At 37.2% G+C, this 22,471-nt stretch overlaps 1 protein-coding gene across 1 annotated transcript in view; it reads right to left on the bottom strand.

The window, feature by feature from the left end:
* Nucleotides 1-340: 340 nt before the first annotated feature.
* KCTD8 (potassium channel tetramerization domain containing 8) overlaps nucleotides 341-22,471 on the bottom strand; it is a 201,123-nt gene continuing 178,992 nt past the window's right edge. The window contains exon 2 of the mRNA XM_053923235.2: nucleotides 341-2,472. Coding sequence (XP_053779210.1) covers nucleotides 2,012-2,472 — 461 coding nt within the window. The 3' untranslated portion in view covers nucleotides 341-2,011. The remainder of the gene's footprint in view (nucleotides 2,473-22,471) is intronic.

Raw genomic sequence — 22,471 nt, 5'->3', positions numbered from 1 at the left:
TTTGGTCCTTGGATTCTGGTGAGACCACCACCTCACCTTTTCCCTACATTTCCAGGAGTACTGATGTTACTTCAATTACATCACTTAAATCTTCTCTATGATATTATGACTATCCCCATATCACTAAGATCACACAGGTGGCAAGTGGTAAAGGTGGTATTTGAACTGTGGCAACCTAACCACTGAGCTCTATCCATTTATCCAGTGCCTTGCATTTCTATGATGCCATGTTGGGACTGCCAACCTTTCCAAAATGCAAGGCAGATTTTGAGAGTAGTTCTTTCCTTAAATCCAGATTGGTAATTCAAGGTAAGTCATATATCCGGGGTTTTATAAGTAGCCCATTGTTGATAGTGTTTTATATACTAGTATAGTAAGAAATCTAAAAATATATCCAAAAATAAATGTAGATTTTAAAAATTTGAGTTAATAGTGCTTTTCTGTCTCTGTTATCCAGAAGTGCTGTTCAATGTCTCTTCCAACTTACCACACCAGAGACTGAGCTCTATAATTCTTGAGGATATTTTTATCCTCTCAAAGCCAGTCTTTAATGAGATTTCATGGTATCATGCATTTCTTTTTGTAGGGATGATAAGGTAAAAATTGTATGGCTTATGAAAGCATGGGAAGTGAGGATGGCTGGGGTCAGGGGGAGTCGTGGGGGTAAAATGGAGACAACTGTATTTGAACAACAATAAAAAAATAAAAAGATAAAAATAAAAACTTGTTTCTACATATGCAACCAGGAACAAATATTTTATTATTCAGGTTGAACTTTTAGCTTGCTATTGACATTTCTGTCTCTTAATATGTAAGAGGTAACTTCTCAATTGTATTTGGAGAGGCTTCAAATCTGATTGTCAGCTAAAAGAAAATTTAGCTGACAATCTAAGATGAAGTGCATTCTCAGAGGAAGTCTTTTTTCCTTTGTGGTCTGAGGATTTATTAATCAACACCAATACCATCTGGATCTGACTTTAGCTCCCTTTTGAAATATACTAAAACTCTAATTTGTCAATATTAAGTTTGAATATATTATACTCCGGCTTGAGATTTTAAAGAAAAAAATGAAGACAATGTAAAATTTTAATATTTTTAAAGAAGAGTCAATAGAAATCAAGGAATTCTAATATATTTTCCCCTTTTAATAAATACATAAAGCTCTTGACCATTTCCCTCAATTATTTTGATTAACACGATAGTAGGGTCTTTCAGAAGAACATCATTATACCAATTTTCACAGCCTGATGTAAGCACTCATTTCACAGAAACAATCATGGCTAGCATTAATGGGTGAATGTCAGTTCCATAACACAACAGTATAAGGCATATTTACACCATCGTAACACACAGAACACCATATACATACACAAAAAACTCACAGCTCCAGGACAAATAAAATTCATTCTCCTAGAGACAGCTTACATTTATAGGCTTTGCCTGAAACATGTTGTTTCCTTTACATTTTTGTAATATTTTTTCTTCTCAAGCATCAAACAGATCTTCCCTATGTCTTGTGATTTATTTGTAACATTGTGTTCATGCAAAAATAATACTTGTGTTATTGCATTAACATTTAAACAGTTTTGGATTTGGGTCCTAAAACCATCATCTAACATTTGATGTTGCTTCGTCCATATTGTCATTTTATTTGGAGTGATACGATGATTTGTTTTTAGTGAGTTACCAAATGACAAACATATCCAGTTGACCACAGTTCAAAAATCAAGATTCTAAGCTTCTTGATCATGCACATTTTACTTTCATTCTTGAAAAGTGGTTGGATTCAGACACACCATTTTGATTCATATTTATTGACTTTCTTTTGTTCTTTTTTAAATATTTCTAAAAACAACAACAAAAGGAATAAAAGAAAATACTGTCCCACATCCACTGTTCACAAAACGGAAGAGCAGCAAGAATCACGCTGACCATTGTGAAGACACAGTCAGGTAGTGACACTGTCGTAAACATCGAATGTCATTGGAGGACCGCAGGAACGTGATCGTTACTATAACCCATACTTCTGTAACAGTTCAGATTGCCACTGGCGTTTGCGCTCTGGAAAATAATCTGGAATGTGGATTTTTTTAAAATCCTGAATACACTTTTTCATTTCTTCTTCTACACTGAGCTTTTCACAGACTTTCTTTTTGGAAAGATTTGTCTCCCGGGACTTGCTGATGAGTGTCTGAAAGAGTTCACTGTTCCTGCGTTTGTCTGGAGGGGGCATCCACGGCACCGGAGCTTTTCTGGAAGGCCGATCCAGAGTTAAGGTGTTAGGCTGGTGAGCTGCTGTCTGCTGAGCGCTGGGCGGGTTGTCCTGGGGAGTGCTTGCCTCTGAGTGGCTGTCACAGCTGGAAGTGGAGAGCTCATTGCAGGAAGTGCCACTTTCACTTCCTTTATCTGTGACCTTGTCGTGTCTCCTGTCTGCATGTTCTTGTTGTGGTGACACTAATTTCTGAGGTGGCCCTAAAAAGGAAAAAAAAAGTAGAACAATTGAATAAGAAAAGGTCAAATTAAGTAAACTTTGTAATTTATTTGGTGTTTTAAGATTGATTATTTAGTTTTTCATTTACTTATTTACAGAGAGAGGGGAAGGGAAGGAGAAAGAGAGGGAGAGAGACATCAGCGTGTTTCGGTTTGCAGGACTTTGCCCAGCCCAACGAGCCACACCAATCAGGGCTGTAATTTCTTTGTTTTAAACCAAGAACATTTATATTAAGAAAAATGTTGTTTGTTGAGGGATTAAGCACAACACCTAGTGCGGTCAGTCTACATGAAGCTGTGCAGCATGCTGGTTAATCATTTATAAAATAGGGTTTGGGAGGTTTGCTTAATGAGCATTTCTGCCTTGAAAAGGTCATCGCTAACTCTATGCTTAAAAGATTTTCGTAAGTTATTATTTCCTGAAGTCTGAAAAAGTTATTATATATAAACATTTTGCTAATTCCATAGCCATTTAATTAGACAATTCATTCATTCCCGTTCCAGTTATTGACATTAGGTGTTCATTCTGCATATATTTTGCCATCCTGAAAGCAGAAAGTATCATTGCTCCATTCTATAAAGCAGCGGTGTTCTCCAGGCTCTGAGGAGCAATAGCATCATTTTTGCTTCCAAGAGGGTGGTAGTTTAAATCTTATCTTCAGTCTTTTAATCTTGTTTCCTGTCTATTTCTTTGGAGAGAATTATGAAAGTGTTGTAAGATATATATGTGCCTAATAGTATGGTGAAAAAAATGTAGTTGAAATATGGTGTTCTCTTAAAATACAAGGCTTACCAGTTGAGGTAAATTACCTAGGAGGACAATTTTCAGAAAGTGGTAGTTTGCCAAGATAATTACTTCAAATGCACACACAGTTTACTTCCAAGAGAGAGCATATTTTATTTTCCTCGACTCTGCTGTGAGATTAGGACATCTATTTCACATTTATTGAACACCACCACATACCCAGAACTATAATAAAACCTTGATTAACTGGAGCCTAACCATTCCAAAATATCGAGATACCCAAATCTCATTTTTTCCTTGTGGTCAACTTTTACGAATGAGTTATATAAATCAGAATGGAGGGAAAGGCATCAGTATTTTTAAAGCAAGTGCCAGGGGAATCCACTGTGCATCCAGAGTCAATAAAAATTGGTCTAGTTCATAAGGTGTCAACCTTCGGCACAGGAGGAATTACTTGGAAAGCTTACATTGTTACTGCCTTGGTCTCAATCCAAGACATCCTGCTTAAAGAAGGTGTCACCTGGCCATTGGGTCATTTCATAGATCCAGGTGACTTCAATGAGCAGCTAAAATTATGAACCTTTCCTCAGCCTATTACATATGAAATGTTCATAACCAATATGAGTAGTTTATATTATTCAGAGGGGTATAAAAACAAACCACAGAAATACTTTTTACAAAACATCTACTGTGTGCAACTTACTGTTTGGGTGCTAACATCAGTCTTCCTATTTAAAATCACAAGAAACAAATATTGATACCAAACATTCAGCTGAGTTGGACTGAAGATGTCAGAGCTTTAGAACTTTTTTGGAATGATGGAAATATCCTGTATCTTGATTATAATGTTAGTTATAACATTACAATCCTATAGGATTGTATGCGTTTGTGAGAACTGACAAAATTACATAGCTAAAATGGGTGAATTTTTGTATGTAAACTATATCTTGATTATACCTAGCCACTAAAAAAATACCAAACAAAAAACCCAAAACACCTCCGTAAAGAATATGTACCTATTTGAAGGAAGGCCTATCCATTATTTCATACTTGCTTTGCCTGCAGTGTAGGAAACTTAAAACAAATGTTGATGCTCATGAATGCCTAATATGAAAGTGCACTAGTACATTTCAGAAGCATTTGCAACTGTGGGTTAAAGAAAACAAAAGCAAACAGCTGTTTTTTCCTGTCTCTGCCCTGCCATCTCTGGTAGAGCGAGAATGGGCATGAACCTGAGGGGTGAGGGTGAAGAAGGTGCACTCCTAACACTTCTTGCTGACAGATTTACCCAGAGGTATTCTGAGCCCTCCTTTCTCCTATGTGCTGGATGGGCACAGATTATGTTCTGGGGACCTGTGCCCTCTGGCTTTCAGTTGGATTCAGTCAATGACAAAGCATGCGAGATTATGCCTCGCCACTCCTGTCCCGTGATTTCCATGATCTGGTTGCATCCCTGGACCAAGAGGCACAGCACTGTTTAGCAACTCTTTCTACCTCCTCTCCTGTTTTCCTCCTTCTCTCCCTCCCTCTGCTCTCCTTCTTTCCAGAGTCCACTAAACTGAGCCTCATATCTTCAGGCTCACAGGTGTTAACCACATCACTGTAAATGGAATAAGGGTATTGCCCACACTAATGTATACTGTCAATATTTAACTTTTCTCAAATCACCCAAGTCAATGTACTTTCTTTTTCTTCTGGAACCCTGACTGATAGACCCTGGCTGGTCCCTAACCACCCTCTTCATTGACTAAGGGCATGTTACCTGTAGGATCAGATTTTAGTGCTACCAGATTTTAGTGGCAATAATACCGAAAATGGTTCTGGCCTGGAATCAAATTCTATCTCCTTAGCAAATAACTTTGTGGCCCGGAGAGAGATACTTAGCTCCTTTAATGTCAATGTCCTTATTTTAAAATGGGCAGTAGTTACTTTCCTCATTGTATTATTTTGAGATGAAATGAAATACCATAAAAAGGGTCAAGCAAAATAATTCACAACAATCAGAGTAAATCTTTGTCATTTTTAAAAAAGACACAGATGTCCAGACCCATCTCTGGAGATTTCGCATTTGCTGAAGGGTTGGTACGTGTAGGTTTCCGTGATGGGGTCTGTGGAGGAGGCGCAGCACCTGTTCATCTAACGAACATTATGGCTGAAAGTGATCCGAGCTAGCTGGATGCCCAGTACGAGCCCAGTACGACACAGGATACAAATCAATGTTTTTATCCTTTCTGTCACTACTCCCCATTACTCTAACCATACACCTCTAAAAAGGAATCTATAATTTCCATTCCCAGTAGTGACTAAGGAATTGCACTGCAAATACCTGAGAAAACCAATTTACATTTAAGGATAAATGATTAATGAGAAGTCATTTTATGTAAAAGCCATGGGGATAGAGCACTAGATGGAGATATTCAAGCAGAAAAAATAAGAATATTAGAGTGGAAGATAGTACAGAAAAAGGACACTGTTGACCCCTGAGGTTGACCCCTGTTGACACAGAGGTTTGGGGCGAGCCCCCACGCAGTTCGAAATACGTGGACAACTTTTGACTCCCCCAAAACATAACTGCCAATAGCCTACTGTTGACCAGAAGCCTTACTGATACCATAAACAGTTGATGGACACATATTTTGTATGCTATGTGTACCATATACTTTGTCTTACAATATAAAGTAAGATAGAAGAAAGCAATGCTATTAAGAAAAGCACAAGGAAAAGAAAACCCCTTTTCAGTGTGTGTTTGCTGGAAACTATCCGTGTATAAGTGGACCTGCGCAGTCCAAACCTGTCACGGGTCAACTGGACCAGGCAACACAGAAGCAAATGCTTCATTCTGTTTGTAATCACTGGGAGGAAAAGCTTAATGGCATTCACTAGGGAGAATACAGAGTTACTTAAAGTCCATGCATTAGCTAAATAAATTGTATACAGTTATTATGTCTAATGACATAACAATTTACTTGTGAAAATAAACCTCTGTATCCAATACACACACACACACAAATGCAGAAACTCCACAAGAAAATGAATAGAATGCAGCATGTGTGATGCAATCAATTGTTCTTTTAGCATAAGATCAAGGAAGATCTCTCAGAGGGCATTCATCGGTTCAGTCAAGAGAATCGGACTGAGCACTGCTACGCGCCATGGTCTGTGCAAGGAGCTGGAAGAGGCATGTAGCAGATGCTCTGGTGAAGCTCATTGGCTATTTTATGATGTTTTATAACATTGTTAGCGCATGGGGCACATCGGAATATTGCCCAATGTACACTTTCAACTCTATGAACAAAAAGAAGCTAGCACCTGAATTTACTACGATCTTAAGAGATTTTTTTAATTTTTTGAAAGAATTTAAAATAGGTACAGGTATCAGCAAGAATTAACAAACACAGGCTTTCGTTCTGTCCTGTTTCATAAGCTATTTTTAGGCAAGGTGGGCTCCAACAGGGAGACTAACTGGGTTTGGATGTTTCTGTATGACCAAAGGGGGAATGCTTGGCTCTATTTTGTCCGCACTTTCAGTATATAGAATACGATGACGGTTTTCTGTATAAATGCTTAGGTATAACAAAAAATCTCATTTTGTGTTAAAATTCTTAATAATGCAAAATATATTATGTATTATTGTTGTTATTAGATTAAGAATCCTTTAAATCATTACCGAAAACTTAGTGGATTCAAATTGGAACTAAGATACAATAACAAAATGATTTATGTGTTTTTATGACATGAAATTTAAGAAAAATAAATGAATTGAAAGGGAATAATGATTACTCTAGTTGCTTAGTTTTCCTGTAGATACCTGTTAATTGTAAGTTTCCAAGGATAACTGAAAACTTTAATTTTTTATCATCACATTCGGTCCAAAGCCATTTGGAATTCTTAAACATAATGTGAATAATTATATAAATAACACTAAATCTTGCATATGTGGGAACAGCCTGATTTCAAGAAAATTATCTCCCCAACTAATAATAGAATCAAATATATACCTAAATGATCTTCTTAAAAACAATTTGAGCTCTGAGTTAGAGCACCAAACAAACTTAGTATTTTAAAAAAATGTGATATGGTAGACCTATCAGCTGGGCTTTCTTCCATCACCTAAAGAAAATCGTCACTAAATACTAAAGTAAGCAACAGGTAAATAAATAAGCAAATATCATACCCATTTGAGATTTAAACTTTAGAAGAAGTTAATTATTTAAAGGTGTTCAATTCACATGTACACCTAGAAACTTTCAAAAGAGCATTTGGACAATGAAGCCTTTCGCTTTTCATTTGGCTATTTACCATTAAATTGACTAGGGTTTTTATCCAAGAGGTGATCATTTTCAGGGGTAATTAAAGCCCTATGGAGCCGAACTGCAAGCCGGCTGCCTAGGTCATGCTTCTCCACAGTTATTTTTTCAGGCACAGTCAGTACACACAAGTGTACACATAGTCATATTATACTCATTTATTATGCTCATATTTTCCTCCAGAGAGGGAATAGCATTGGAAATCTGGGCTTGACCTTGGCTCAGACTCTTTCTAAGCCCTTTTAGGCCTGTTATGTAGCCTCCCTAATATTTGGTCGTTCTTGGTTACAATTTTGGGATTGTCCTAAGTTTGTAAATGTGATAAAGTTCTATAGTCCTAAATTGTGAAATACATAGGAAGGAATTTTCCAGGCAGTAAAATTCTATTCAAGTATTAAATATAAAACATTAAAGGCTTACCATTATTAAAAATTATCTCTTAGAATAGGGAAAAAAATCAATTTCCACTAAAGGACTTCACAGAATTACAGGTTCAAAGATAAAGTCTTTAAGTTCATTGATGGGAAGTGTAGTCCTAGGAGACACCATTGACTCCCACTTGTTTCATTAAGTCTGTTCTTGTCAGCCATGCCAGCAATAGGAACGATGCTGAAAGCAACACGGTGCAGACTGGCTGGGCTCACGTTCCAGTTCAAGTACTTGTCAGGTTTTCTCAGACAAATCATTCACCTTCTTTGGATCTCTGTTTTCTTAAGTTTAAACTTCATAGAGTTTTGGGAAAGGTTACATGAGCCAATATATGTAAAGTACTTAAGATGTGCCTTGCATGTGTAAATGCTCAAAATGTTTATTATTATTATGCAACATAAATAGCTGGCGCTATTTTGCTATAGTGTGGCATATTTGCTTATCTAAATGTTGAGAGCACTGAATGAAGAATACAAATTCTTCCATTTTAATTCTGGCTCTACACATGGTACTTATGAACACATGAACTGCAGGAAAGTCTCTTAGCTTATTTCAGCCTCAGTTTCTTTTCTATTAAAACTAAAATAAGAATCGTGATACTGTTACATGGCTATAATAAGAAAAGAGATAATGCATGTCAAAGCAATTTGTTGTCAAAGCAATTTTGTTGTAAAGTTCTCTGTAACAGATTTGAGAGCTTATTAAGCATTAAATTCTCATGTACTAAAAGGAACTTATTTGAGAAAATAAAACAAAAGCTCTCTTGAAGCTATTAAAATGTGTGGTGTAAAAGCAATAGTATGCCATTACATTAGGCAAAATAAAACAAATTGAAGGTATCACAATGAATTAAAATTTGTAAAATTGGGCAAATAAGGGTATTCAATTAATTCCATTGGGTTATATTACTTGCTATACAAAGGAGGAAGTAATAGCTTTAATAAGTCTTTTGGGTGGAGAGTGTAGTACAGAAATTAAATGTTAATATTTTCATCTTTAAAAAAGATGCGTGGTTCCAGGCAGCTGTGGGTGTAGGCACCGTCGATAAGATTGCTCTCGTATTGTTTCCTGGAACACATAGGCATTTCCAAAGGAAGTCTATGCGTACAACTGCACCCATGAGAGAAGCCTTTATTTTAATTTTTTTTACCTGCCTAGGGACAATAAAAAAAAAGTCTGGCTATGTAAAATGTGTCTGCAAGAGACACAATTCCCAGAAAGAAAATTACCCTTTAATAGTACTAAACTCAATAGTGTGTGAATGTTTATGTGGTACTTGAACAGAATGAACCAATCTATCTCAAATATTAGCACTACATGCCTTTGAGTATTAAGCGCTTGAGTCAAAGGGGAAAAAACTCCATTTTTATTGAACATTTGTCGAGCACCTACTATGTACCAGGCATAGGGTTAGTTACAAGATGAAGGGCACACACACACCACACACACACTCCCCGATATCGGGTATTGCAGGCTTAGGGAGACAAGCACAGTAATGCCGCTGTAACTAAGGTTTGAGTAGAATCTGAAGAAGGGGACAGGAATAAGCTGTGATTAGAGTGAGCGAAGAAATGGAATTAGTTTTAATTTATCTGTTAAATTTTCATAGTAAATTGAAATGAAAAAGTTATAGAGTAAAAAGGCTAATGGAATGAATAAAATTAATTTTTATATAGTTTTTACTATTATTACTTAACCACTTTTATGAATGAAGGAAAATAAAAGAAAAAGGGAAAGTAAAAAAGTAATTTAAAAAGAAAATCCAGTTGTGGTGTTCCTTTTTTCATCCCGACATGATTGGTCACTGAAATGCTCTTGTGGTTCTCTTTGTACTGAACTTTTTATTGTACTTGTTTATTTACATGTGTGTCTCTCAATCTGACATTGTAAATGTTTTTAAGGCAGAAATTGTGTCTTTTTTACTTATCATGAAGACTTTATCAAATAATAAAATGATTGTCACTCTTGTAAATTCCTGTAGTATTTACTACCGACTATATCTTTCATTTGGTACTTAGTATCACTACCTTTTATGTTACTAAATATTCACCTAGATGATAAAGAATTTTCCCATCATCTCCACATAAATGTTCACCCCATAGCACATCTCTGGTTTCCTGTCTTCCTCAAAAAGCTTATAATTTCAATAAGACCAGAGACTGTGTCTTAAGTTTCCTAGCATCACACATTTCAGGAGACTGATTTGTTCTATCTTCGGGTCAAAGACACTTAATAAAGTGAATAAGCATTTGTAGCATTAGGAGAAATGTGGAAGAATATACATTTAATGGAACATATAATGGAGGAGGTTTTCAAAAGTAATCTTTTCACCTGTCTCCTAATCTATAAATTTGTGTCTTCCTATTAATTATTTCTGTAGATGACGTCCAAGATCACCTTCGGCAACCCAGTGGATTCACCTTTTATTTTCAATTAACTTCTAGGTCTTGTTAATTCTAGCCTTGCTGTGCCTCCCAAATCTAGCACTTCACGTCTGTTCCCGTAATCACTGGTTATAACAGGTTTCTCATTACTTCTTGCTGTGTCTCTTAACCAGTTTTCTGACTCCACTTTAGTCTCATTTCGAATAATTCTCTACTACATTTCCAAATAAATATCCCTGCAGTCTAATTCCTTCAAGTCCCTTGTGCAAAAAACTAAAGGATTCCTCTGCCTGAGAAAGTAAGATTTGAACGCCACATTTTGGCATTGAGGACTGTCTTCCATTTGTTATGACCCCAACTCATTTTGCACAGAGCAGCCAAAATACACTGGTTGTTTCGGGCAAATGCCTTGCTGTATCCACGCCTGTTTCCCTTTGTCTGGGTAGTTTTCCCCTCGCTCCATGCCCTGCACGGCCTGCTCCGAATGGCACACTCAGCATAAAACCTTGCATTCTCACATTGGATGTGATTTCTCACTCTCTAAATGACCCATGGCACTTTGTTTGAATCTATCTCAAAGCCGGAAATCTATTTTGTCTTAAATAAAAGTTATTTCTGTACTAACTTTTAACTTACATCCCTGTGTTCTGCTCCACGAAACAAAACGCACAAACAAGCTACATTAGTCAGTCTGGGACAAAGGATCTTTTTTTCTTTCTTTTTCTATCTTTGTATTTACGGGAGTACCCACTCTTGAGACTAGGCTCCTAACAATTCAGTAACTGTTGAGCTGAATTAAATGAAATTTAGCACTAAAAACTAAAGAATGTCTAATCATATAGAGAATTGTTTTAGTTCCAAGGAAGTTATTTTTGTTTGTTTTGTATCAACTAAAAATGATAAACCCAAGTATAACTGAGCTTACAGAGCATAACAAAAACAAACCATAACAAGAAAAATTGGAGAGGAGATGAGCCATAAGCACTGATCTAGAAGGACCTCACAGTCATTCTAGAGAGTAAAAAGATTCCTTTGGGCAGGTTTTTTCATGTTATTAAAGTGAAATACAAACTATTGGGAACCATAAGTAATGAGGAAAATTTTTCTTTTGTCTGCTAAAGAATTTTATACTACTTATGTGATTATCTGATTACTTCACATATTTAAGTGATTACCTGCTACTTGTATACAAATATCTGTAGTAGAAAAGGTATTAGGTGTTCAAACGTCTTTTCAGAAGGCTTCTCACATGCAGAACGGTTATAGACACCTGCGCATTTCACTCAGGGGAGGCAGGATTCTGTGGCACACTCACCATTTTGTGTTTAAAAACAGAAACAGTCAGCCTTCCCGCCCAAACAAATCTCCACACAGATGCTCAGGTTCCTTTTAGACTCTGGAATTAAGACATGCTAATTCCCAGGTTCTTAATTTCAAATCTACCACTGCTTGTTATTGTCAGAAGGGTTTTTTTGCGACATACTTTCTAATGACCTCTGGTCTCACAAGCACACAGTACACGAAAGAGACAATTTACTGTTTTTCCAATATGTGAGCACAAGCCTACTCTTAATGGTCCCGTACCCATAAACTGCGGATCAGAAAACCTACATGGTGCTCAGCAAGATTGATGAGAGTTTATATCTACAACATGTCCGATGATTCTGGGAGGAAAAAAGATGTTCTGTAAATACAAATTAGGGGTGCATTTATGATGTGCCGTGTATAACAAGTTTAGATGAACATAAAACCATGCTGGTTGTAAATTACTGTTGCTTGTTATAAAATACAAAACAGCTGTCTCAGGCCTGAGGAAAAAAGTCTTGGTGACAATGGGGATGCAGAGATTGTGAGAAGGGAAAAAACAAACAAACAGAAACCCGGCTAATACTGAGGCTCCAGGAGCGGCAGCAATTGCAGGCAGAAAGTCACAGCTGAGGGTATTGTTATTTGTTAGACCTCTTCAGAGCTTGAGTGCTTGCCTGCCAATAAACGTTTTCAAGTACTCCCAACAAGGTCAGCGAGATGCCACGTTGTGAAGCTGTCAGACTATTTAATGTGAGTGCCATCTCTTTTCACTTTGAGATTTATGAAAGTGTACCTATTATGGAGGCAGCTTGATGAGCACTCACTATAAGAGGTACAAAATGGAAACATATATGCTTGCAGCAGAGTCTAATTTCATGTGCGACCATTTGAACAAATACTCAGCCTTTGCAAACAGTAAAACTGTGCTTTAAGTGAAGTTCTGACACCTACCAGCTATGTCAAGCGTGTCTATAACACTCATTTTTCCCTTTTGCTTAAGAGGGAGTAAAAATATGGTGCCTCTCACCTAGAGTTGCTTTAAGCAAAGTTATGCATGAGGGAAAGCCTTGCAGTAGTGGCCCCAGAAAATACAGCAGGTCCTAATCCCTGAAAACTATAAATCTCACTATACGTGACTTTGCAGATGAGATTAACATTTTTGAGATTTTGCAATTATTCTTGATTTTCTAGATGGACCTCAAATCAACCACAGGTGTCCTTGTAAGTGGAAGATGGAAGGGAATTCGATACATAGAGGAGGAGGTGCAATGTGACCACGGAGTCAGCTGGAGGGATTTGGTTACAAATCAAGGGATACCGGCAGCCCCCAGAAGCTGTGAGGCACACAAGCGTTTCCCCCTAGAACCTCTGGGGACGTGGCCCGGCTGACACAGGGATTTCAGCTGTTGAAAGTGATTTTGATGCTGATAGACATCCTGTCGGTTCTGCCAGGAGCAGGCTGGTGGTGAGGAACAGGAGAGGCTGCCGGGGGCGGGGGGTGGCGGGGAGGCTGCTGAAGAAATCTAGGCTATGGAAATGGGATGTGGAAGACGCTAGTGCACCTAGCCACACCCCCCGGGGCGGAGGCGGGAGGTTCCAGTACTGAGGGCGTGCAGTCAGACAAAAAAGAATACCCTCCTGAGCCTCCTGGGACCAGTGGGAGGACATTGAGTATTACAGTCCAGCTTCTGCACGTGAGGCTGCGTTCCCTGGTACATGTTCCACCTGCACCCCCGCCACCTGGGGGTCAGAGGTCCTGTCCCTGGCTGCGGATGCCCCACCCCTCCTGCTGAGGCTGCCATCAGGTGCTGCCTGAGAAGCCATGCCAGGTATCCAGGGTCCCTTTTCTTAGGACTTTTGTTTGATAGCTCTCTGTCTGCCCTGGGCCCTGAGTGTGGGCAACTTGCTACATGCAGGGACTAGAGTATAGGAGGTGCAGAGTTGACAGAGCACCAGGGGAGTACCCTCCATGGCCGAGCGTAGTGGCAGGGGATGGTTCTTACTCTTAGAACTGCAAGGTTAGCAAGATAATTGGATGGAGGTAAAGGACCTCTTACTCCTCTGGCACCAGATTGGGAGTGGACAGGCATGCAGTAGAAGTCAAGATGGTGGCAGGAGGTGCTGGACCAAAGAGGCCTATCAGTCTAGCTTGGGGAAAGAAGGGATTGGTTGGGGAAAGCCCACCCAAAGCCAGTGAAGTTTGGGAAGTTAATTGATTGTTTTGGAAAAGCACCTGGTCTTCCCCACACTTAAAAAAGATATAGTCCCAGGGAAACAAAGAAACACTCTCACTTGCTTATTGCTTGCTACTTGGGACCTGCATTTGGATGGTACCCTGGCCTGTTCTCTCCAAGGGCCACATAGCCTTAGTAGCTGCTTGACCCATGGCCTCCAGGAGAGAGTCTCTTTCTCTCTCTCACTGATCTGGTGAAGCTTTTGCTGATACAATCATGTGAACTTGCATCCTTAGTAACTGCATGGCCTATGGCTGCGCCAGCTCCACACGCAAGCTTCCAGAGGGAGCCTGAAGGCAGACAGCAGTGGGGAGCAAGCTAAGCTACCTGGATGACTACTTAGCAGATACATGTGGGCTCCAAACAATGGCACCTTAAAATGGAGCAGGAACTCTGGGCACTGCTTTTTGTGTTGGTCTTGCTGAGGATGGCTGGGCCTTGTCTGATTTTTGTGTAGGAGATGAGCTGTGAGATGGGGAATCCCTCATTCTTCCAGATCATGTAGCATCTGATAAAACCTTTTTCCTTTCACACAGCACAGGCTTCACAAGTTTGGCTTTTGCAGTGGCAGGCAGATGAACTCCCCTTTTTTGTTCAGCAACAGTTTCAGACTCTGGGCCTCTGGAAGTGTAAGCAAATAAATCTGTTGTTTTAGCCATCATTGGTAGTAATCTGTGGTAGCGGCCATTGAAACTAATACAAATCTACTTGGTCTAATGTCTGGCACTTGGTAAATGTTGGATTATGGCATCTCACATAAGTGAGCACGATATTATTCCTAATAACTAGATATAGAATCTGAATTATAATATCTTAGTTTCCTCATTAAAATGCAATCTCTTTCAGTCTCTGCCAGATTGTAATCCTTTTTGTCTTCCAAAAAATAGCCTTTAAGATTCTGTAACACAATGATCACATCTAGTCAAAGTGTTCCCCAGTTATACTAATCAACCAGTATTTGCATAATAAGGTTGCTAGTGTCCTGATGTCAGTCACATTTGTTCCCATAAAATGTTATATTCTCTCTACCAACACACACGCTCAGCACCCCTGACACATGTTATATATATGTTATCATAGAGCTGTCTCTCATCTATAACTGATTCCACCCACATGTCTAGCACCTGGTCTTTCCTTGAAGTTCCAAGCCCATGATTTCACTTCTTTGTGGACATCTCCTAAACTTCAAATACAATGTTCTGAAAAATTACTGCACTATTATTTTTATCTATAAACCAGTTCCTCCTTCTATGTTTTATATTTTACAAAAGCACCACAGTCTTTTCAATCAGTAGGTTTGAAATCTTAGAACCATTGTCATTATTCCTATTCCACCCTTCTGTTGCTTCCCTCATATAAATAGCTACTGAAACATTAAATTACTTTGATAATGTCTCAAATATTTCCTTCATCATCAGTGTACACCTGCATAGTTATGATCTTCAGTAACTCTTACTGAATCCATTGCAATGACTTTCTAACCTCTTACTGACCCTATTGCAATGACCTTCTAGAGATCTTTTTATCTCTAATCTCTACCTTACTCTCCACACTAAGATCCCAGCTACATACCACAGAGACATTCCAGTTCCTGTTCTCAGGGAATGTCAATGGCTTTCAGAAACGTATCCAAAGCTCTTGGCCTCATAAACCAAACGTTCCATGCCACAGTTCCATTTTAAACTCCAAAACTCGTTTTCAATTACCCCTACCCTCTCTCTATTCAAGCCAAACAAATAGTCTCCTAAAGACCACATGTATTCTTGTCTTCAGTTCTCCACCCATGCAAATGGTAGGTCAGTTTCTGTTTTGTATCATTCTTATATACATGGAGTACATTTTTCACTGGCTGGTATGTGTGTGTGAAAACATTCTTGGGGCTACTATTTATCTTATGTAACAGACCCCAAGTCCCAGGCTATAGGAGTGAAATTATAACCTAGACTGAACCAATTATAATACCTTACTAACCCAGCCCCATAATCTGAAGCAAGAGTGCAGGATGGGAGGCAAGTAATCTGGGTAGTTCAGTAACAGAAAACCCCTGGGATATTTTTGAACTGTTGATGGGGGGCGGGGGGAGGCGTGTGGGAAAGGAAGGCCTTTACAAGTCTGAACAAAAAGCTCTCAGATATGACCGCAGGAAACAATTCTTCCAGCCCCAGCTGAAGTAGAAGAGACTGACAGCTCGAAGGGAGTTGTCACATTTGGGTGTCTGGCTCAGTAATCCCTCTGGCCAGCTCAACCTATAAAAGAGGTATTTTAAAACAAATAAAATAGTAATATCGACAGAAATTATCTTTTTCACAAACCTATTTAGATATTTTATTAGAGACAAATAACGTTGAAATATAACTGAAATCCCTCTTGCTGAAGCTAGTTGAGTGACTTGTGGGCTGCGTTTGCCATGGGAGAACTGTAACACTTAGCGCTTTATGCATAAACTTAATTTTATACATATTTACATTACTGATCAAAAAGCTGGGGATGTTAGAGTGAGTCGAGCATAAAAATATAATCAGTATATATTTGTGAGCAAATCATTATGATAAAAATATATATCATTTAGGAAATCCTGGAGATTTACTTTTGTTCTACTAACAGAGACATGTGCCCCCTCATTGCTTTAGAGCCTGTGACCAGGGTGGGGACGGCACTACTATTGTCCGGGACTGAGGCCCGAGTCCATTCCTGTGTCCTGGGGGTGCAATTCTGTTTCCAAAAGTGGATAGGGGTACAAGGTAAATGCAAAGATGCGTACACTAACACACACTATATACTTTATTAGGTAAGTGTGGTTAAATACAGAAATCAAGATGTTTTGTAGTAATCATGTAAGTGTCTCACATATCCCAAGGCAACATGTCACTTTGTGCCATCTTTTCCTGTGCAGCCACTAGTTACAGGACATAATGAGCTTAGAGAAACAAACTTAGTAATGCAACCAGGACAGTTTTGCTTATTTTGTATTTCACCAAGTGAGTGCAAGATTGTAATAAGGAACATTTATTGAACACTCACTATGGGCCAGGAACCATGCTAAGCACATTATATGTAGCAACTCATACACATCTCGCAATAACTTCATAAAGCTTAGTGGCTATTATGCCTGTGTTACACCGTAGGAAAACCAAGGCTAAGAGAGGTTCTGTAACTTGATGGGTCCATTTGGAAGAGATGGATTCAGAGGAAGATCGGTCAGACTCCTAAGTGTATGCTGCGTTATCTTCTGAGAGACACTGCCTCAAAACTCTGAGAGTGGTGTGCAAGCCAGCTTCCCCAAAATACTAAACTAGAGCTAACATTACTCATGAATTAATCCCTGACAAAATTAAACTGAAATGCATATCTGTAAAAAAAAATGAGGGTAAAAGTTCTTAATTGTACCTGAGTGTTAGAATTTCTGTAGATTATTTGCAACTTTATTTTAACAAAGGATAAATTTAAAAGGCTAACAACATGAAAATGTGAACTGTGTGTTCTAACTCAGTTCCTTGTGACCATTACAGGCACCAAGTCACTTTAACCAGGAAATCTCGATTTAAGACTTTCCCATGTCAATCCAGTTTATGTGGCAGTGTCTTCTACAATGCATATTTTTGTGGATTAAAAAAAAAAACCCAAACAACAAACCTCTTACTTTGGTTGGTACAGGTCGAGAAATAAGTATCTTTTAAAGGAAGATATTTAGAATGTAAATCCAACTATAAAATTTATGGAGTAAAAGTAATTATAAGTATGGGTAAGATGATGTAGAATTATAGCAGAGAAGAAAGAGAGAAGATGAGAGAATTATCTCCACACTCATGACTTGCCAGGTACTATAATTTCCAAAATATCAGAATTCTCGATGTACAAGAAGACATATTTAAGACTGAGCCTTCCAGTGACATGTGCCCCTTGCTCAGGAAAGGCTCTGACATCAGGCCAGGCATTTTTGCCGAGACCTTCCACAGTCTAATGAAATAATGAATAGGTTCTGTCAGGGCGGGGGAGCCTTGAACTTTTCATGTCACTCTGTGGAACACTTCAGTCTAAACCGAATATTTCAATAGCAGTGGTAACATCAATCTCTCTCTCTGACATTAAAGCCTTAAAGATTAAAGCAAAAACTTGCAAAGCGGTGCTAATGAAACCATTACAAGATAAAAAGATGTACTGGTACCACCTTTTACTTGGATCAATCAAATGGCTATGTAAAAGAAGCATTTGCATTGGGAATGCATTGAGAGATCATGTGTAATTACAATATATGTTAATGATTACTTATTAAAAACCTTGAAGATAGAAAATTGTTTACTATATGAAGCATTAGTACTAGAATATGCTCCCAGTATGATGCCTGTTGAATGACGCTCCAGGAAGTGCTGAGAACCCAGGATTCACAAAAAAATCAATGGTCTACTTCGAGTTATGTAGTTCATTGAGGATAACCTGGGTGGTCACTTTTTATTCACTTTACAAAAATTGCTTATGCAAAATACAATTGGAATAAAAAATTCAAGTATATGCACTGCTTTTAGGGCAAAAATGTCCATAACGAGGATCTAAACTAAAGCTACCATTAATTACTCTATTACAAGGACTATATGTAAAGATCACCAATTAATTGGGAATTATCACATTGTGATTGGTTTTTAATACAATTGTGATTGTATAGTGGCATTAGAGAAATAAAAAAGAAAAGGTGTTTAGCCAATGCCCGAACACTCAGAACGGAGCAGCTTGAATGGCAGGCTGCTCCATTTACCTTTAACAGACCGTGACCTGTTTTGCCAGCAAAACTGCAAGGTCAAAGCCAAAGATTATACAAAAGAGTAAGATGATTCTGATTTTGTAGATCAAGAAGGAAATAAGAATGGTTAATGTTTGTTTTTTATTGATTTTGTTCTATCAATTTTTGTCATGTTTGTGTTTGTAATAATAAAATGTACATTTAACCAGAAAAACTTTATAATCAAAATTTTCAGTATCATTTGTCTAAATGGCACTATATTTCACCTACTTTATCAATAAGAAAAAAGGTTTTATATATCAGTTATTTTTAGAGAGAGGAAAGACAGAGAGAAACATCAATATGTTTTTCCAGTTATTTCTGCATTCATTGGTTGACTCTTATATGTGCCCCAACCAGAAATTGAACCTGCAACCTTGGCCTATCAGGACAATGCTGTAACTGGCCAGGGCAAAAAAGTTGCTTTAGAATTCAATTTTTGGTAATACATAATCTATTAAAAATAAGGCCTTTCAGCACAGTGCCTTCCAGAGAACTCAAGCAATTATGAGGAAAATGAATCAAAGTCACATCACTTTTATTAGGACTATGTATTTATGGAAAATCACCAGGAAATAAGGCATCAAGAATATAGAGTAGATCCTACTCTAGTGGAATATAGTCCAGAAAGGACAGAAAGGAAATGGAGGAGATTGAATCAAAATATTGGACTATTTGTTGTATTTCTCAATGTTTTACAAAACCTTTGAAATTGTAATAGAAAAGTGCAGAGAGAGAGAGAACCAGTGAACCAAATCCTTGCCAGTGCTAGAAAACAAGAAAAATGTCTCAGAAAGAAGAGATCTTGGGGAAATTCTGGGTGACACAGAGCACAGGGAATCAGTATAAAGAACATTAAACAGTTTTACACACTCACAGGAAAAAAATAAGAATGATTCAGTAGAACCCAACACCCAGAGTAAACTAATGAAATAGATGGAAGGAATCTTGGGTCCCTTTGTCAGAAGACCCGAGTTTTGTCTATATGGCTGGACTGGCCCATTTCACTAAGCAGAAGGCAGCAGAGGCGCTGTATTCTGGGACAGAAAACCAGCTTCTCTCCAAAGGAATCAACTGCCTTTCTGGATGAAGAGGTGGGGCTTTGAGGTGATGCTGGATCTCTGCCACAGGTGAAGGAGTGGATGTGTTGAGTGGGGCTCTAAAGAAGACAGATGATCCCCGCAACCAAAGGACAGGGCAGATTTCATGGTCTTACAATCCGTGTTCGGACAGGCCTCATGTTTGGTTTAACGCTTTGCTGTTCTGAACTTGTGTTTTATGAATAAAGTCCAATAGAAAAGGGAGCAAATACAGGGGTGGACAAAAGTAGGTTTACAGTTTTAATACAAATAAATAATGCCATAATTCATAAATAATAATATAAGAATAAACTTTGTGTTTTGCATACTCACAACTACAAACCTACCTTTGCCCTCCCCATGTATGTAAGCCTTGGAGATAGTGTGAGGGTCTCAGTCCCTTGCCACTCTATCTGCACATAGCGTTTGGGTGTCTCGTGATTTTGAGTTCAGTGAGAAAGAGAGCAAGAAAGAAAGAAAGGGACCTCTTATTTTCATTTGGCATGGTGCCATGCAAGTTATGTCAACAAAAGACTTTAACTGGTTTATTTTAAAATGTACACTAATAAGGCTACTACATACCAAACATCTGTAGGACTTTCCCAAAGCAATATCAGAGAAAGAAAAACAAGGCAGATTTAAATATATTTAATAGAAAACTTAAAAATGAAAATATTTTTTTGAACCTAGCATTCAACTCAGGGGTCTGGAATAGAGCAAAATAATTCAAAATAAAATGGAGCTTAATATAGAAGAAAGGTAGAAACTGACAAAGAAGAAAAATATATAGAATATAAAAAAAATGAAAGGCTGGCTAGTGAAAAATTAAACAATCTTGTGGTGTGTCTAATCATGAGAAAACAGAAAAGACATCATTAGTCTGAAAAATGTGATAATTACGATATCAAAGGATATAAAGTACAGCACAGGAAATACAGTCAATAGTTTTGTAATAACGACGTGTGGTGCCAGGTGGGTCCTGGAAATATCAGGGGGACACTTTGTAAAGTATGTGACTGTCCAACCACGATGTTGTATACTTGAAACTGATACAAAATAATATTCAATGTGAACTCTAATTAAAAAATTAAAAAATAGAATGTCAATGCAATCAAATAAATTTCAAATTAGTAATGTTCTAAAATTCATAAATTAACAACTTTAGCTTACTAATAAAAAATGTACAGATGTATATAAATAAAATTTTTTTAAAGGAAATAAGTTCAAGATCTAGTATAAAAGTGAAGCATATTCCAATGGTTTTATAGCAAACAAATCTCTGGAGAAATGATAAGATCTATGTTATATAAACTAAGCCAAAGAACAGAAAATAAAAGAAAGATAAATTCTTAATCAATTCTATAAGCATCAATAACCCTGATCTCAAATCCAAAGAGAAATATACACAGAAAAGAATATTGTAGATGTATCTACTTTCTGAACCGAGATGTAAAAATCTTAAATTAAATTTATACAACTTTAATCCAATAATGTATCAAAGAATAAAGTATGATAACCAAGTAATATTTATTTCAAAAATAGAGACAGTCCATCACTAGAAAACATATAAGATAAAATAAGAAAAATAATGTAATCATCCCAATATACATAAAGAAATATTAGACAGAATACAATACCCATGCTTGATTTATTTTTAAAAATAACAGACTAAAAGTTGGAAGAAAAATAATTTCTTAACCTAATAGTAAGGGATAAAAGTATTTGTATTGAAGTAAATTAAACCTAATATGCCTACTATTATTGCTATTCAGTGTTGTACAGAAGAATATAGTCAATAAAATAAAAAGTAATAAAAAATAAGTACAAATATTGGAAAGAGACAAAAGAAACATTATTATTTCAGGTGATACGATACCATCCAGCAGGACTGATAAACTAACAAGAGTTTCAGAAGGAGGCTGGATAGAAGATTAACATGTGAAAATCAACCACTTTCTTTTACATAACAATACTAATTGAAACATATACTATAGAAAACAGATCGCACTCAGCACAGAAGCAAAATTTCACATTAACTGTACATAATTCCATAAGAGGTAGATGAAGAGACTTTGGGATTATTGGACTTTATTGAGGGACTCAGAGAAACTAAATAAATGAAGAGAAGCTATATGTTCCCTGTTAGAATAACATTGTAAAAATGTAATTATTCCCAAATAAATGTATAAGTGCAATGTAAAACGAATACAAATCTCACTATATTTTACATTACTTGTCAAACTGATATTAAAATAATTTAGAGGATGATATGTGTATATATATGTTCACATATACATACATACATATGTGTATATGTGTGTATATACATATATATGCACACACCCTGCGATATTTTGAGACATACAAAAAAATCGAAGGGACTTGCCTTCCTGGATATCAAATTAGATTTTAACATTTAATCAGTATTGCAACAACGTGGAAAATTATGTCAATGAAATGGAATTAAAAGTGCAGAAACCAAACCATGTATTTATAGCAACTTGATATTTCAATTCAGTGAGGAAACAACACACTACTTAATTAACTCTGTTAAAGTAATTGGCTATCCATTTGAAGAAAATATATGTTTATACTTCACATTAGATATAAAAATAAATTCTGGATTAATTAAAGGGCCAAATATAAATAATAAAACTATGAATACACTTAAAGAAAGTATAAAGTTTTTGGAAAATAGTTTTATGCTGGTACTATAACTCA

Source organism: Desmodus rotundus, chromosome 4 (assembly GCF_022682495.2).
Source record: "Desmodus rotundus isolate HL8 chromosome 4, HLdesRot8A.1, whole genome shotgun sequence".
Lineage (NCBI taxonomy): Eukaryota > Metazoa > Chordata > Mammalia > Chiroptera > Phyllostomidae > Desmodus > Desmodus rotundus.
This window is presented reverse-complemented; position numbering and strand designations above follow the sequence as displayed.